An 18,454-nucleotide genomic window follows, 5' to 3' on the forward strand; every position below is an offset into this window, starting at 1 on the left:
TTTACCAGCTGTGTAATCTTGGGCAAGTTACCTAAAGCACTATAGGTCTCAACTTCCTCATCCATAAAATGGGGATAATCGTAAAAACAACCCCATGCGGTAACTGTAAGCATTAAACATGTTAATATAATTAAGAGCTTTGAACATTACCTAAAACACTCTATCACTTAACCCTACTACCACTCTCAATGAGAACTCAGCAGCTAGGGAAGCTGGGGTTCCTATCTTACAATGCTTGGTAAGATACTGTGTGTGTGTTGGGGTGAGTAGAGAACACAAAGCAAGGCTGCCCACCCACATCCCCTACGAGTTGCTAACCACTTCATATCCTAGGTGCTACTCTGGTGATAGTGAGCCTAAAGGCTGACTGGAGTTCCTAGATTCAACTGGTTAATCATGTGTAAACTAATGAGAAACTATCTTCCACGAATTAAAAATAGAAATGACAATTCTGATCCCACTGTAGTAACCACAAACATCCTAAGAAATGCTTCAATTAATCACAAATACACTAAAATGCTAAGTAAAATGGAATACTAAGTACCAGCATATCCTCCCTTTTGAGCACACACGATCCTGTACAGACTCCCAACTGAGATTATATAACCCTTCACTTCTTCGATTTCACATATGTGTTTTCAGGTACCAATCACCTCTGGATCCCCAGAATCTATCAAAAGGCCCTAGCAAAGCTGGTGCCTAATGAAGGTTTTAAAAAATTATGCCAAATTGAGTTTTTCTCTCTACCCATAAACATGGAATAGACATTTTAAACGTAACTTTCTTTTTCTTGACTACAAAATTAAGAAATACTGATTATGGAAAATGTGTAAAGTATGAGGAAATAAGTAAGAATTACCTAATGCAAGCACCTAGAGATAACCATCTGGGGTATGTATCTTTTTCTCTGTAGATATGTACAGACAGGCAAATGAACTTAAGATAATCTAAATCGAAGCAAATAGTATTCCGTTTTTTTTTTTTTTAATCCAGTTTTCTTAGTGACTGAAGTACAAAGTTTTCTGGTCTTGTGAAAAACTGGTTAACAAAAGGCTAAAAATTCAGCTAAACTATTCCATGAGTAATATATATATATGTGTGTGTGTGTGTGTGTGTATTTTACAGAAACTATTCTGGATATAGGTGTATTTTGTTTGAATTATATTGTATTTGAATTGTATATTGAATTGTATTTGGTTGATTTATATATATCGAATATTTTGTATACAAAATATACATATTTTGTATATGAACTATGTTCATATGCAAAAAGGCAGTGCAGAAAGGGAAAACCATCAGTACTGGGATGGTAGGGTTTCAGGCAATTTTTCTCCGTTTGTTATCATTTAAAAATTATTTGTGCAGGAATGCCTGGCTGGCCCAGTCAGTAGAGCATATGACTCTTGATCTCAGAGTCATGAATTTGAGCCCCATGTTGGGTATAGTGTTAACTTAAAAAAAAATTATTTGTGCAATGTAATCAAAAACAAGGAAGAAAAAAGAATCAACTTTTTGAGAACTAGCTAGTGAGAATCTTAAAAGCATCAAATGCTATGTATATAATATACCTTAAACTAAGCATTCTGGCATACCCAAAAGTATCTTGATGGCTAAAAAAGATTACAGAAACAGCCAATGATCATTGTGTGCTTAATATATGCCAGGTACTACACAAAACTCTTTAAGTGCATAACCTTGCTTAGTCTTCCTCATAAAATTCCTGCTCAATAAGTACTATTGTTATCTTCATTTTTCAAATGAGAAAAGGGAGGCCTCATCAAGTCACAGAATAGGTGGAGTTGGGCTTTGAATGAGACTATCTGCCTCTGAAGACCATTGTAATCTTCCTACAGCTCCAGAGAACTGCCTGTCCAAAATTCATCTTCTCCAGAAAGTCAGCCAAACTATGTACAATGAAGCTGGCAGCAAAATTTTAAATGATAGTAATATTTAACCACATAAGAAAAACCAAACAATGAGAAGGAAACAGGGGGAAGATGAAAAGCACTGGGGAAACAAGAAGGATAGGGACACAATTCACTAACACAGACTTTGAAAAATTGACATGCCCTCCTAGATGGAACCTGAGATGACAGATGATCATTTATAATAATAAATTGCTCAAAGCTTTTAACTCCATGAAAGAAAAATTCTCATTATCACACAAAAACATCAAGGTCTTTAGAAGCCACACATCATTAGTTGATTAATAGTTACTCTTATTTTTAAAAACTTAACCCTTGACTCATAAAAAGAGTCACATTAAAGTTCCCAAAGTTAACTGTATTTTTAATAACTATAATATAGAATAGGAAACAGATTTTACATTTAAATGTTTAAAATTTTTTGCTTTGCTCCAGGTATCCTTAAAGCTAAAAAATATTGGTAGCTTCTAACTGAAGCAAAATATATAGTAGTTCTAATGAAAGCACAGACTACCAAAGTAATAGAAGAGCCTCTGCTTTCTTTTTCATTCTCTCTCCTACTCACGACTCTATTTTGCCTTAAACTTACTGCTTATCTTAACCTCCTACCTTCAAATCTTTGTCTTTGCTTCTGAAGGATAAAAAATATTATGTTGGGTGTAAAACAAGTTTCTTGCATATACACAGTCTTCTCCCCAGATAAAAAATGCTTACGTTTAATAATTACTATATAATGATAACCTATGAAAAGCACAAGATTAAAATATACTTATGTTTAGGTTTTAACATTTACATTTTATGAGTAACTCTTCCCTTTCAAGTTTGTCCTCATCTGAATGATCTTCCCACCACTTGAGGGGGGAAAAAAATACAGCCTTGGAAAATCCCTCCAAAACTCCCACCTATTTGGTTACTGACTATATCAACACCCTCAATGTCCTAAAAGATCATGACACTGGCATTAACTTCAGAGGAAATCACAGTTTAAGAAGTCCTATATTAAATACAGATCAAAATACAGTTCTCACCACTAATGAATACAGTTACCACTCATCAGTAACTTACATATCCTAAATATTTTGAAATACAACTAATAATCCATCAAAATATAAATTGTAAAGTTAAATTTGGAAACAAAATAATCTGTGCGTCATTATATATTATTATTTACTAGAATTGTAGTAATGTAGGTAATGTGAAAAACATTAGTAACATTGTAGGTAATGTGAAAAAAACAATTAAAATGAAATATATTCTAAAATACTCATTAATGTTCTACCATTATTAGAATAATCCTGAAGTGTTAACTGTATACCATCATCTCAAATATTATTAACCAAGGTAATTAATATAAAAACTTCATAGCACTAAATTATACTCACTCTGAGCGGAGCCGGGCTTCCATACCATCTGGTAGAAAAAGTTTTATTGTGGAAACAATACATCCATGGGTAACTGGTTAAAATAAACAAATAAGATGGATTAAATAATTGTTTAAAAATACAAACCTTCATCTCTCTCATATCCAAACATTTTATTCCTAAATAACTTCCAGGAAAAAAATCTGGTGGTTTTTTTGTTTGTTTTTTGTTTTTTAATCTGGTGGTTTAATGGCAGTATTCACTCCCCTGGAGAAAGTCATCCCTGTTTATACTGAATCACAGCTGCAAGGCAGAATTATAGATAGAATTGTTTTTGAAAAGTGCCCTAACCTCCAATGCTGTAGCAGTCCATAAAAGAAGGTCAGTTGAATTTATGTAAATACAATTGAGGAGAGGAAATGCACTTTTTCCCCTATATTCTGGCATCAAAACCTAACTCCAACTATTCCCCAATTTAATAGTTAGCCCTAATTCCTAATTCTCCTGTCCTCCTCAATCTGTAACTCCTATCCATGCTTAACAAAACTTGTAAGTTCTGCATAATAGAGCTTGAAATATGCCATTCAATTCTCCCATTTGATGAGTGAGAAAACCAAGACCTCAGACAAGTGAAGCTGCTTCTGGTACTCTGTTTATTAAAGTCTGAGATTTCCAGTTCAGTATTTAAAATTGTGGTTTTGGTGCTTTTTCTTCCTCCACCCCCTAAAATTTTTATATAACATTACACCAGTCATTTTGTAGACAACTTCTTACTGTTGCTTCTTACTTCCTCCTTTTCCTTCTGATGATTTCAAGAGACAAAACCCCCCAAAGGCAGTAAGTAGCTTCTCTTTGTGATTGGGCTTTATAAGAAAATATTTTTTTGCTGTTTTAAGGTTGATGGCTTTTTATTTCTCTATTCTTCCAAGATTATATATTCTGGGGTTAGGATTCAAAGAGTTAATTTATTTAATTTACCAATTAAAAGCTAATGCAGGGTGCTGAAAATATACTGTCTCATAATTAGAAAAGGAGTGGTTATATGACCATATACATTTGTCAAAACTCAGTAAGTTGTACCCACTGTATAAAACTGGTGTTGCACATAAATTATATCTCAATAAAGCTGATTAAGAATAAAGCTAATGCTCGGATGCTTGGGTGGCTCAGTTGGTTAAGCATCTGACTTTGGCTCATGTCATGATTGCAGAGTCCTGGGATCAAACTCTGAGTTGGGCTCCATGCTTGGTGAGGAGTCTGCTTCTTTCTCTCCTTCTATCCCTCCCCCTGCTTGTGCTCTCTCTCTCTCAAATAAAAAATAAATAAAATCTTAAAAAAAAATAGAGCTAATGCATTTATGTAAGAGTAACTTATTAAGTGATCAGGCCTATAAACCATCAAAACAATATTATAAACATGAAGTAATATGATTATTCTGTCATCTGGAAATATACAGTAAACTTAAGAATCTTAGTGCAATTTACTCAATTTTCAAAACTTATTATTTGAAAAGTGCTAACACAGATCAAGAACCATCCACAGCAATTACAGCCATGAACCACCTGGGCTCCTTCCTTCCCTTCAGGCCTCATCCTCCATCCTGCTACCATAAATACCCTATGCAAGACCAAGCTACTTGCATTTCCAAAATCCTTTTTTCACAACTCTATTCATTTTACAAGCTGTTCTGTCAGTGATATCATTTTATCCTCTTGCCTGCATGACCAAAGGCTACTTATCCCCTAGGCTCAGACTTTCTACTTACTTCATGGAACTCATTATCTGATTTAGGGGTCTCCAGAGTCTCCTATATCTACTTCTTATAATAGTAAGCACAGTGCACTGTGAATATTTGTCATTTACGCAACCACTGTCTCACCAGTTAGAGCAGACTCTGTAAGAGGGGCAAAGATTGGTTGCTTTTCACTTTTTAAATCCCATACTTGGCAGAGTTATCTGGCACAAAGTAGGCATTTAATGAATGATTACTGAATATGCCAAATAACATGGTCGGTTAATATTTTACAGCTTCCATAACCCAGGGTGAAGACATCTCTTACTTTGAGGGCAGCAGAGTTCACCTACACTTGTAAGAACTACTTAACTCCCTCCTTTCCCCTAGTAGAATATAGGGAAGGGACAGATTTTCCCAGCTCTATGACTCCGCCAGAGATCTACTCTTTACAGGCTATAATAAATACAAGAGAAGAGTATAACAAAATCCAGCAATATTGATACTTGACCAATGTATTTAAATTGATAATAGAGTCTAAAAAATTACATGCATTGAGTTACAGAATAAAATTGCAGTGCCAGAACTGACAAGCTGTGATATATTATTACATCAGAATTTCCATTGCTCAGATATATCACCCCAAAGTCTAGCAAGTGAAATGATGTACAAATCTGTGAAATGAATCGAGGGGTAATACTGACAGGGCAGCATGGGGTTGCTGTACTACTGAAGGCAGTTAAAGATCACGTCTGACTAAGTGGACAATCTAGTCTAGCCAGCCCTGCTTTTGAAAAGGTTCCTGTGACAAGCAGATACATACATATGCATAGAATTATTAGTTGTCTTTTTAATTTGCAACAGGCGAGTATTTAAAACTACCTGATAAAAATGTTTTGTTCTAATACTTACATTAATCAACTCTATATAACAGTATTTCCCAAAATGGAGTGCTAGTGGGTGTTAACAAAAACAGATATGAAGGTCAGAAAAGTTTGGGAAATACTTGGTTAAAATATATTGAAGAGTTTTTATTTTTTTTATACCAGTCTTTTTCAGAGCTCAATGGGCTTTTTATCCATCATGAGGCTCTAAAAGTAAGATGCACTTCCAAACTTATTTGACCATTGAGCATCTCTGTCCCGTTTTCAGAACACTTACACAGGAACTGATATGACAGTATTATATACATGATATATACAGTATTATGAAAAAAATACTTTAGAAAGTACTGCTCTCAAATATTTTATTAATCACTTTTTAAACAAATTTTGCTCTCAAAATTTTCCCAGAAACATTATTCACCATATTTCCAAGATTCAGAGACAAAATGATTGTAAAACACACAATTTAAAAGTTTCTCAGGCAGGGTAAGAAGGCTGCAGGATCACTGCCACATTAAATACAGGTACCCTTCGACTTTTTTTTTTTTTAAGAGAGAGCGAGAGAGGGAGGGAGAGGGAGCGCATGAAGAGGAGGGAGGGGCAGAAGGAGAAGGAGAGAGAGAATCTTAAGCAGGCTCCACACACAGTGCTGGACATGGGGTTCCATCTCAAGACCCTGAGATCATGACCTCAGCCTAAATCAAGGGTTAGAGATTTAACCAACTGAGCTACCCAGTTGGTGCTCCACTCTCTGCTTTTTAAAAGTTTGTATTATATCCCTTTACTTTTATGAAAGACCTACATCAGTACCTGTTTTCCCAACCAAAAGAAATCCAAAGAGGATTTTTGCTTATTGTGAAAAAAAAGGTAAAGTGCAAATAGCATTCAGCAAGCATTTTGCAGTGAGCTGTTGTTACAAGGCATTGAGAGGAGCCCTGGCAAGCTCCTCCCCCACAAAGTATACTCAGCACCTCAGCATCCAGCAGCCATAGTTTTGAACTGTGTCTGTGAACATCTCTGCTTTATCTTGATTTATTTTGTGCATCCATTAGCAAAATTATGTCCCTCAGGTATCAGAAAAGCCTAAGAGAGATGACACTTTGGGTCTGAGAATGCTAAAAAGTTTTTCCATATAAGTTAATGTAATTGCTTCTTCCCTTTACACCAATTTTTAAAGGTTTCATAGGAGATGCCTGGGTGGCTTAGTCAGTTGAGCATCAGACTCTTGATCTCAGTTCAGGTCTCGATCTCACAGTTGTGAGTTGAAGCCCCGGTACTAGGCTCCATGTTGGGCATAAAACCTACGTTAAAAAAAAAAAAAGTTTCATAGGAATGATCTACTTTCTGACAGCAAGTAAAACTGCATATATGCATTGTAAGCTACATGCAAATTTCAAAAATGTTAAAACAAGAAGTGTGTCTGACTCAAAAAAACAAGGCATCTATGCATAAAAATCTGCAATTACTTGTACTTATGAGATTTTATTAAAAATCAAAATGAAGACTACCTAAGCTGTCATTTGTGGGTTTTTTCCTCTATTACCTCATACAGGTTATTGTTTTTGCTTTTGAATTAATATATTTACTTTATGGTATGAAGTCAGCCTTTACTATTGCCTCTTCACACAGGCATTACTTAAAAGACCCATGTTCACTGTGATGAGCTTAAAAGCTATGTAAGGCCCTGAATTGGAAGACTGAAACTTCTGGGGTATGTTGTAGTATGGCTCTATCTCTGTTCCTGCATTGAGTGGAAAGGTCAACAGTACTTTATATTTGAGTAGTTTGAAGGATCCCTTGAAATGACTGGCAGTAATAGAAGTACAATGAGTAAGATGATAAAAACATAAGAAACATCTAAAAAAACCAAGATCTAAATGAGAGGCATTAACATTTCCAAACTGAGGAATTATTTGCTTGTCTTTTGACTACAATCTAAGGTTAAAAAGTTACCAAACTTTCAACCTTGAAATTTTCACTTCATAAAGCTTCCAATTCAAAGATTTTTAAAATTATTTTTTAAGTTTTTTTTTTTTCCCGAGAGAGAAGCAAGCGAGAGAGAAAGTAAAAGAAAAGCAAGCGAGTAAGGGGAGAGGCAGAGGGAGAAGCAAAGGGAGAAACAGACTTTCCACTGAGCAGGGAGCCCAACAAGTGGCTTAATCCCAGGACCCTGAGATCAAGATGTGAGCTGAAGGCGGATGCTTAACCAATGGAGCCACCCAGGAGTCCTGATTTTAAGTAGGCTCCTCACCTAGCGAGAAGCCCATTGTGGGGCTTGAAATCAGGACCCTGAGATCAAGACCTGAGCTGAGATCAAGAGTTAAATGCCTAACTAAACCATCCAGGTGTCCCTCAAAGATCTTTTTTTTTTTTTCTTTTTTTTTTCAGTTAGAAACAAGGCAGGAAAGCTAGCCAAAAAGACAACATTTTGGGACATCTAGGTGGCTCAGCAGTTGAGCATCTACCTTCAGCTCAGGGCATGATCCCAGGTCCAGATGAGTCCCACATTAGGCTCCCTGTGGGGAAGCCTGCTTCTTTCACCCTCTGCCTGTGTCTCTGTGTGTGTGTGTCTCTCATGAAGAAATAAATAAAATCTTAAAAAAAAAGTGATATTTTAATTCTAAAAAGTGTTTTTGTACTGATATTCTATCATTCTGTCTTCATTTATGAGCTAGAGATCAGTAATCAAAAGCTTTCACTCCTCAGCAAAAAAAAAAAAAAAAAAAAAAGAAAAAAGAAAAAAAACAGAAAAAGCTTTCCCTCATCAACTCCTTGTTTATGTCAGGAATAATTCTCTCCAGGAAAGGTAGCATAAATGCTTATTCTTGCTCTTTATTTACTTGTTTTCAGGATGGTTTACCTATGTTTTTCTAAGGGTGATCAAATCTTTTTGTTTTCTTTTTAGTATCATTTAAGTTCATGGATTTAAGCACATTTGATATATTTCAATCCACTGCTGTTATTATTTGATCCTCAAACTGTCCCATCTTTGATCAATTAGAACTTCATGTTAATTGAATTTTCTGACAGAAAATTCCTAGGAGTCTCAGTTTCATTGTTTTATATATGACAAAATCTTTTTTAAGATTTTATTTATTTATTTTTGAGATACATAGAGAGGCAGAGACACAGGCAGAGTGAGAGAAGCAGGCTCCCTGCAGGGAGCCCGATGCGGGACTCAATCCCGGGACTCCAGGATTGTGCCCTGAGCCAAAGGCAGGCGCTAAACCGCTGAGCCACCCAGAGATCCCCTATATGACAAAATCTTCTATGCTCAACCTGTACATTTCCTGCTTAGACTCAGAGTTAGCTATTTCTCCCAGGAATCCTGTTTCTAACTATTTATTTGGTGGGAGACCTTTCTCTAGGTATGTGAATTCATTTGCTACTTTATTTCTCTAGCATACAATGGAGCAATACTTCTTCTTAGGTTATTTTTCTATTTATGCACAAGGAGTAGTGGTTCTTTAGTTTTAGCTGTTTGCTAAATAGTCACTGAGAATCTGCTGGCTATGAAGCAGTAGGATGGTAAAGATGGGGAAAATCAAAATGATTATGACTAGGTCCTTGTCTTGAGATTTCAATATATTTTGTAGAGAGAACAAGAAACAGCTAACATAACAACAAAAGGGGAAATTTTTCACAAATGCTACAAGAGGTATAAAATACTGTGGAAATTTGGAACAAAGGCAGGGGAGGATTTATAAAAAGGGTTAAAAAAAAAGAATAAGACTTCAAAAGCTGGAAATGGAAGGAAAGGCTGAGAGAGAATGGCATGAGCAAAGAAAGAGACCTCAGGATCATGGCTTAAGCCAAAGGCAAACACTCAACCACTGAGCCACCAGGTTACCCAAGTTTGATGTCTTTTATTTTTTTAACATTTTTATGATGATAGAAGATAGCTACACTTTTTAAGATTTTATTTATTCATGAGAAACACAGAAAGAGACAGAGAGACAGAGAGAGAGAGGCAGAGACACAGGCAGAGGAAGAAGCAGGCTCCAAGCAGGGAGCCTGACGTGGGACTTGATCCCAGGTCTCCAGGATCATGTCCTGGGCTGAAGGCAGAGCTAAACCACTGAGCCACCTGGGCTGCCCCATAAGACATTTTAAAATTTATTCAACCAGTATATGCCAAGTTGAGTGTGGAGATTCTACAATGAAGACATACACAATGCCTGCTCTTGTGTAGCTTAGTGAGAGAGGCAAACATGTAAAGGAGAGTGCAGTGTGCAACAGGGACATGGAAAGACACCTTTTTCAACCTAGAAAAAAGTTTTTAGCCAAAGGAATAAGCATGTGCGAAAAGACAAGGTCTACTGTGGGAAGTAAAAATAATTGAGGGCAGTTTGAGCACAATAAAAGGAAGATACCACTGCCCCTTGCTCATAATGGGCTCCCTGTTCATAGGGGGTTACCTAGGAACAGATATTGGTGAAGTAGACCTCAGGGATGAACTGACTGGAGTTATATACCAAGTTTATAGAACTAGCTGGCCCCAAGCTTTGCAGGAGAGAGTTACTGTAATGTTATGTAGCCCAGAACTCATGCTCTGTCTGAGCAGTTTGTGGGTTTGGGTACAAAGGAATAGATAGCTGATTTCAGGAGGATCTGATAGGTTGGCATTCTCTCTCATTTCCTTGAAAACAATCTATTAGAATATCATCTTATTTGTTTTCAACGATATCTTACATCCAGAGGACAAGTTATTTGTACCTTGAGTTTTCAACCTGGAGTCACACTATATGGAAAGTCAAACATCAAAATCAGCTTGTTTTGGAGAGGATGGAGTAGAAGAGTCACTAATATGAATGGATATGTTCAATGACATTAGGTTCCTGTGACCTTTTTAACAAAATCATGATTTTATATACACACACACACACACAAAATATTTTTATATATTATATATTTTTTGAAATTTCCTTTTACATATTCATTTCACATAAATACATAAATGACACAGATAGTGGAAGGTTTTTAATTGCAGCCACATTAGCCCCATCCTTTTTAATTTGGCTCCCTCTTCTCCTTTACTTCTCCTCTCCACCCCACTCCAGGATGACTCACAGTAATGACCTAGTATACATCCTTCTATGCTTTTTCCCCTATGTTCATATAATCATATTCAAACACATACATGAACATGTACATTTATAGGGATTGGTGAGACTTTTTAAAATCAGGAATTATTAATAGTGATTCTTTCCTCAACAGTGTATCTTACACAAATCTCTACAATTCATATAATCCTAATTTATTCTTTTTAATAGCTACACAATGGGCAATTTTAAAATTATGCTTCATTTGTTCTGTGCACAGTGACGAAAAGAAATCCTTTCATACATCCTCACAAACTATTTTTTATCATTTCAAGTGTCTAATTTTATATTCTTACTATAAATATATTCAAAAGCACTATGTAGTACTGTTTTACATTAATTCATGCTTTATGTAAATAGTATTGTACCACGCATATCCTTCTGCAATTTGCTTGAGAGAATGTTTGAGATTTATCCTTACTGATATATGTAAATTTAGTTCATACATTTTTACACCTGTATAGCATTTGTGCTACTTTTATTCTATTTTTATTTCTTTATTTTTTGAGAGAGAGAGAGTGAGTGTGCAAGCAGAGGTAGGAGGAGAGAATCTTAAGCAGGCTCCATGCCCAGAGTGCACGGAGCCCAATTTGGGGCTCAATCTCATAACACTGATATCATGACCCGAGCCAAAAAAATCAAGAGTCAGACACCTGACTGACTGAGCCACCCAGGTACCCCTTTTTATTCTATTTTAATTAAAATTCTTATTTTATTTAGTTTTTTTCTATTCATTCTATTTTATTTAGTTTTTTTCTATTCATTCTATTTATTTAGAATTTTTATTAGGAAACTCCTAAACTTGATCAAATGCTTTTTTTTTTTTTAGGTTTTCAGAGTTTGACTTTATTTTGCAGTACAGAAATCATTTGGAGCCATTTTGAGACAGGCATCATTGAAGAGGTCACATCTAGAATACAAAAGAAGCTTCTATTTTTACATGGTCTATGATTGAGTTTCTTTCCCTTTGTTCTCATCAACTGTATAAGGTTAAAACACTGCACACAGTCTTCCTCTAAAATGACTTGGTTTGAAGTTGGGTTAGAATTTTAGGCCCACATAACTCCAACTGGTGGCTGTTTTCCATGGGCACATATAACACTTGACAGAACACAAAATGTAAAGGTGTAGGGAAAACATAGGGCTTCTGTCCCAGATTATGGACAATTTCTAATTCCCTTAACATCAAGAGGACAGATGGCACACAAATTGTACTGATCCAGCTCTTGAGCAGCAGAAGCACACAACTGCAAAGGCTACACTGATGAAAAGATACAAATACATTATCAAGTGCTCTGAATCAGTATCACAATGTTTTTTAAAAACTGATCTTTCACTAGGAAAAAAAACCTAGTATTGGTTAAACTGAATATAATATGGTAATCTGCGAATTCTGAATAGCCACTTGAAAACAAGTTAATACATGAAATTAGAAGGGAAAGGAACATTTACTAATACAGTGCTCTGCAATCTCAGTTTTGATTACAAAAGCAGGCCTTATAATATTGATTTCATACAGTATACATCATTTGCCAGAAGTTTGTCCTAATTAGATAATAAAAGGTACTGCTATTAGTCTTCCCCATTAATATAATTTGTGCTTCATTTCCTCTAAGTCAAACTCAGATTCCGTCATCCTCTTCCAGGTGTCCTTGATGTCATCACAAGTTGTTTCAAAATGAGTTGGAGCATTGTATATGCAGAAAATAAAGACCTGGCTTTCTGTTTCCAAGTCTTTTGGTACAAGGAGGTCATTAATGTTAACAAATTTCTATTCAATTGGCTCCAAAAGCTCCAAAGCTGATCTGATTTCTTTCCCTGGCTCCTTGAAAGGTCTCCACAGTTGTACTAACTATGGCGATATACCTTCCTTGTGCTGCCACACTGTGTATGGAGGAAATCATGCAGACATAGCTATCTGGCTTCTGACTGACTTGGTTCTGGGGAATGATAATCTGGCAGGAGCTGGTACCACTGATGTTCTTGATGGGGTGGCTGAGGATGCAGATAACTGATCACTTGGCTCACTTTTTCTACCTGGTCTTTTGCATAGCTGGGATTACAAATGAGCTGCTTACAGTGATTAACCTCTCCTTCAGATTTCACAACAATCACTCCTCCATTTTGTACGATTTCTTCAGTTGGTTTATTGAGCATGTAGGTACCATCATAAATAGCACACAGACCTGCAAATCCCAGGGCTAAGTTCTCCAAGACCATACAAAAGATAAAGGTCTGGACTTTCGCTGTATCTTGCCAGAGACTTTAAAGTTTAATCCTATTAATGGTTTCACAGCATGGTTGATCTAAACAGTAATTGGTTTTTATTTTTTTTCCTAAGATTTTTTATTTATTCGTTTTGAGAGAATGAGTTAGAGCATGAGCAGGGTGGAGGATCAGAAGGAAAGGGTGACCCGACATGGAGCTCCATCCCAGAAGCCCGGGATCATGACCTGAGCAGAAGGCAGACACTTAACCAACTGAGCCACCCAGGTGCCCCAAATAGTCATTGGTTCTATAAGATGCCAGGGCATGGCCAGTAAAATCTATGACATCTTGTCCCAAGTCAAATTTCTTGTACAACTCTCAAATTGCAGTCTTCTTAGGATCAATGTCCTCAAAAGTTCAGGGATCTTTTTCATCAAAGCTGGCAACAGACACTAGGGATCTTCTGAAGCAACGTTTTTCAAACAATCTCATTAAGCTAGATGCCAGGGCTTCTGCTTTAGTGGAAGGAACCTTGTAGATTTTTCCTCCCTTATAGACAAAGCTCCCTTCAGTCACTTTGAAAAGTGGATAGCAGTGACCTCTGTATAAAGCAGCATCTTAACCAGCTGACCACTGACCATAAGGAACTTAGGAATTAAGTCAACGTTCCAGTCTCTTCCTATCCCTACTAATGATGGTGGTACACTGGTATTCTAAATCTTTTGTATACATCTTCCAGAGGTGTTATAGAAGAACCTTCTTCTCTATAATACAGGTTTCTATCCATGTGAATAACTTTCTTTCCATTCACTGACATTATACCTGACAGGATAAATTCAGTCAGGCTGGTGCCCAGCAGGAATACTTCATACTCCTCATTCATGGTGGGGGAGAGGGAGGACCTAAGCCTGAAGAAAAGAGAAAAGCACAGGGCTGGAGGGGTCAGAGGCTATACAGCCAACCTGAAGCAAGAGGAAGCACTCTGGCCTGTCTGATGGAAAAGGAAAGCCAGGGCTAGAAGTAAAACAGAGCTGCCAAGGAAGAGAGGTTGGCCTCCAGCTCAGATGGGAAGAGAAGAATCCAACCTTTTCAATACCTACTGGTTATACAGTAATATGGTTTTCATGTAACATTTTTAGTTTGTGGACAGAGTTAATAGAGTTCCCCAATACTGAATCATTTTTTTTTAATCTTGGAATAAAACCCACTTTGTTGTTTATTCTAACTTCATTTCTGAAGTTAATTTATTAATACCTTAATCAGAATTGTTCCTCTATCATCACAAGTGAAATTAGTGCTAGTTTTCTGTCTTTGAACTGTATCTTTATGAGAATTTGGCATTAGTGATATGCTGTTGGCTTCTCTAAAGGATTCTGACAGCTTTCCACATTTATGCATGTTTGGATTATTCAAATAACATTGAATTTACATGCTTTTAAAAATAAGACCATTATTCAGCTGTGAATAATATGACCAGAACCTCTGGTTCTGGTCAATCTTTAATAACTTCTTAGTTTCTTCTAAGGAAATCAGTTTACTCTAGTTTTCTACATCTTGGCATAATTTTGCTAGGAAAATATTTTACTCTAGCTCCATTCCTTGTCATAGGTTGGCATGTACTAGTTTCTCAAAATTCTTTTAGTACATCCTGTATCTGTGTTTATGTCTCTTTCATTCCTTATCTTGTGTATTTTTGCTAGTATTTTTTTTAACCTAATAAGGGAATCAAGACTTACGAATTACCTGCTGTATTGTTTGTTGGTTGGCTGGATGATTTTTACAAAACCAGCATTTGGTCTGCTTATCCCTTCTATATGTTTTTGCTTATTTCATTAATTTCTGCTTTTTATTTCCCAACTTCTTTTTCTTGTTCTTTTTCTGACTTCTCCTAAATGACAAGTTCCTTCATAGTACTTCTTTAGTAGAGAAGGAATTTAAGATGATTAATTTTTATCTGAGTAAAGGATTACTGTATTTTAGTATAAAAGTCTTTCCTTTCCTTTCTACATAGTTTAAAATTCCCCTTTTGAGTTCTTCCTTGATCCAGGAGTTAACCGGTAATGCTGTATAATTTCAGTAGGATTTTTCAAGTGATATAAAGCTTATCATAGTACTGTTTAGCATAGGACATAGGAAAAAGTCTAACTTTTTCCCTGGCATATACAGGTAGTACTCAACTAGTGATAGAGCTGTCTCCCAAGAGCCCAGGAATGTCAACTTTTTGAAAGAATAAATACCAAAAGAAACATTTTAAATGATGAATTTTTCTTTAATTTCCTTAAAGTTGGCATAAAAGATAAATATTCAAAGAAGCCTGCAAGAATCTAATGTTGCTAAAATAATGGTGCACTAATAATAACTCTGAATTTCAGGACTGTCCTCTTAGCTTCCTACAGCATGTTCTAAAGAGTATCTCTCACAGCTAGATGGGAAAGAAGAGTGGGAAGGAGTCTGGAAAGAGCTGCATTCTAGAACAATCACCACCCCCCCCCACCAGAGATCGGCGTATATGCTAGTGTATTAAGGACTCTGAGAAGTCCTATTTACTTTTGGTTAACTATTTCCTAAGTGTATTTGACAACCTCATTCTTTTATTAATTAACACCTATTAATTCTCTTTGGGAAATGCAAGGCAAAAAGACTGACATTCCCTGGGAAAAACATGTAATCAAATTCTCTGTCTTCTCTGTGGGTTACTCACAGCTGGGGCTTAGTAAGTGTTTGCTGAATGACTTGGTACCAGAGGTGTGTGATGTGGCAACAGATGCTACAGTGGCAACACAGCTGTTCTTAGTATGGTCATAAATAAGGTGAGCTTTCTTAGTAAGGTGTACTGAGTAGTTTGTATCAAAATACAAACTATTTTACAGTTGTAAATGGAAATTCCTAAGTTTTGACCCTACCAGAATTCAAATATCAAAACCTAACTCCCCAAGAAGGCATCAAAACCCAGTAAAAATAATACTGCAGTTGCAACAACCAGTGAAAAGTATGTAAATGTACATGTACAAGCACACACACAGTAGCAGCATCACCAACTACCCATCTTCATCCCCATGTCTACTGTGCAAAATGTCAGATACTGATGACTTAGGGTATCACCAGATCAAAGTATGTTCAGAGAAGCAAAAGGAGAAACTTGTCAATTGGTTCCACTGCCCATATTAAACTAAGACAGAGGGGGCACCTGGGTATCTAGTGGCTGAGCATCTGCCTTTGGCTCAGGTTGTGATCCCAAGGTCCTCAGATCAAGTCCCGCCCACATCAGGATCCTTGCAGGAAGCCTGCTTTCCCCTCTGTCTATCTCTCTGCCTCTCTCATGAATAAATAAAATCTTTTATTTTTTTTATTTATTTTTTAATAAAATATTAAAAAAAAAACTAAGACAACATAACTGTATACTTCTAGTTCCTATTCATTTAGTTTATGATCCACAGAACTTTTTTTTTTTTTTTTTTATGATAGTCACAGGGAGAGAGAGAGAGAGAGAGAGGCAGAGACACAGGCAGAGGGAGAAGCAGGCTCCATGCACCGGGAGCCCGATGTGGGATTCGATCCCGGGTCTCTAGGATCGCGCCCTGGGCCAAAGGCAGGCGCCAAACCACTGCGCCACCCAGGGATCCCTGATCCACAGAACTTCATGGTCGTCACATAGTGAAGCAGGTAAAGCCAGAATGCTTTAGAATTGTAAAAATGAAGACTATCTACATTTATTTAGCTAGAGAACTTCGAGTTTCAAAAACTGTGAGATGTGAAATTTTGGATCTTGATAAGTGCTAATAACTGCCTACAGAACTCTAATTGTGTTTGGGGCAAAAATGTACACACAACTGGACTGGATAACTCGTAACTGACCAATAACAATCATGGATCTCCTAATTCCTTCTGTCAGGTAAGTAACTTCCCAGGTTTCTTTGTAGCCATACTTAGTTAGGTATGTATGTGGTCAGTGAGACAAGAGGAGTATAAATCTTCTACCAAAGACATTAAAAAAAAAGAGCCCTACAGAAAGACATTTTGTCCCTGCCTTACAGTTTTTTCCAAAGATACTGGCATGAAGGAAATAAGGCCTATGGCTGCTGCCATCCTGCATAAGAGACAAACATATTAGGGCAGTAACCCTGGATTCCTCATAACATCACCAAGTCAAGTAAACAAAGTCTGGACCTCCCCTCCTGCATTCTTGTTAATGATAAATATCCTTATGGGTTAATATTCTGTTGGTTGGGTAGGCTGTCACCACAACCAACTATTTCCTAAAGTAACACAAGAGCATCCTATAGTTTCACACTGTGATGAAAAATATAAATCACTTATTAACATTTTGTAATTTAAAGTTTTAGAAAAGCAATAGGGGAAGTAAGAGATTCTTAATTTTTACTGCATGTAATGCTGTATGTAAATGCTTTTACAAACATAAAATGTTTTATAACAAATAGAATTTTTTTTAAACTTAAAAAGACAAATAGGAAAAATCGATCCATACCCGTACCTTTCCGTGTGTTCTCCGTTACATCTACTCCAAACTGGATAATATCACCAGAAAGAATTTCACATGGTGGACTTTCTTCAGAGCCTCGACTCAATCTCTGGCTATTTATAAAGGTACCGTTACTACTTTTAGTGTCTTGGAGATAAAACTGCAAAACAAAAACAAGAACAAAAAACAAAGATTAGTACTAATAATTCCAAACCTACTTTAAGAGAAAGGACTCCCACCTTTGCAAACTACTACGGGTGGATATTTTCCCCTACCAATTCAAACCATTTGTTTCAGCTAAGGCTCTCCTTTAATATATATGAAATTAGAACCTGAAACCAAGTGATTTAAAAATCCAGCTAGACAAAATGCTGCAATCACTCTGGAAAACAGTTTATGAAGTCCTCAAAACGTTAAACAAAAAGTTAGCACATAACCCAGCAATTCAACTGGGGAATACATACACACACACATACTCAAGAGAACTGAAAACATATGTCCTCACAAAAACTTGTACATGAGTGTTCATAGTAGCATTATTCATAATAGCCAAACAGTGAAAACAACCTGAACATCCATCCACTGATGAACAGGTAAACAGAATGCAGTGTATTCATATTATATTATATTATTTGGCAATATAAAGTAATGAAGCTCTGAGTCATGCTACAACATAAACTTTTAAAATATTACAGTAAGCAGTTTACTGCAAAAGACCATATAGTATATAATTTCATTTATATGAAATATCCAGAATAAACA

General features: G+C 36.3%; 1 protein-coding gene and 1 pseudogene across 32 annotated transcripts in view; both read right to left on the reverse strand.

The window, feature by feature from the left end:
- The window catches only part of SLMAP (sarcolemma associated protein), a 142,561-nt gene that overhangs the window by 65,413 nt on the left and 58,694 nt on the right, over positions 1-18,454 (reverse strand). For all 32 annotated transcript variants that reach the window (XM_055344201.1, XM_055344202.1, XM_055344193.1 and 29 more), the window contains exons 2-3: positions 17,705-17,852; positions 3,308-3,380 (exon numbers count right to left, since the gene is read on the reverse strand). In XM_055344201.1, coding sequence (XP_055200176.1) covers positions 3,308-3,380; positions 17,705-17,852 — 221 coding nt within the window. The remainder of the gene's footprint in view (positions 1-3,307; positions 3,381-17,704; positions 17,853-18,454) is intronic.
- On the reverse strand, positions 12,590-14,095 carry LOC129521585 (rab GDP dissociation inhibitor beta-like; annotated as a pseudogene).

Source organism: Nyctereutes procyonoides, unplaced genomic scaffold (genome assembly GCF_905146905.1).
Source record: "Nyctereutes procyonoides isolate TBG_1078 unplaced genomic scaffold, NYPRO_anot_genome, whole genome shotgun sequence".
Classification (NCBI taxonomy): domain Eukaryota; kingdom Metazoa; phylum Chordata; class Mammalia; order Carnivora; family Canidae; genus Nyctereutes; species Nyctereutes procyonoides.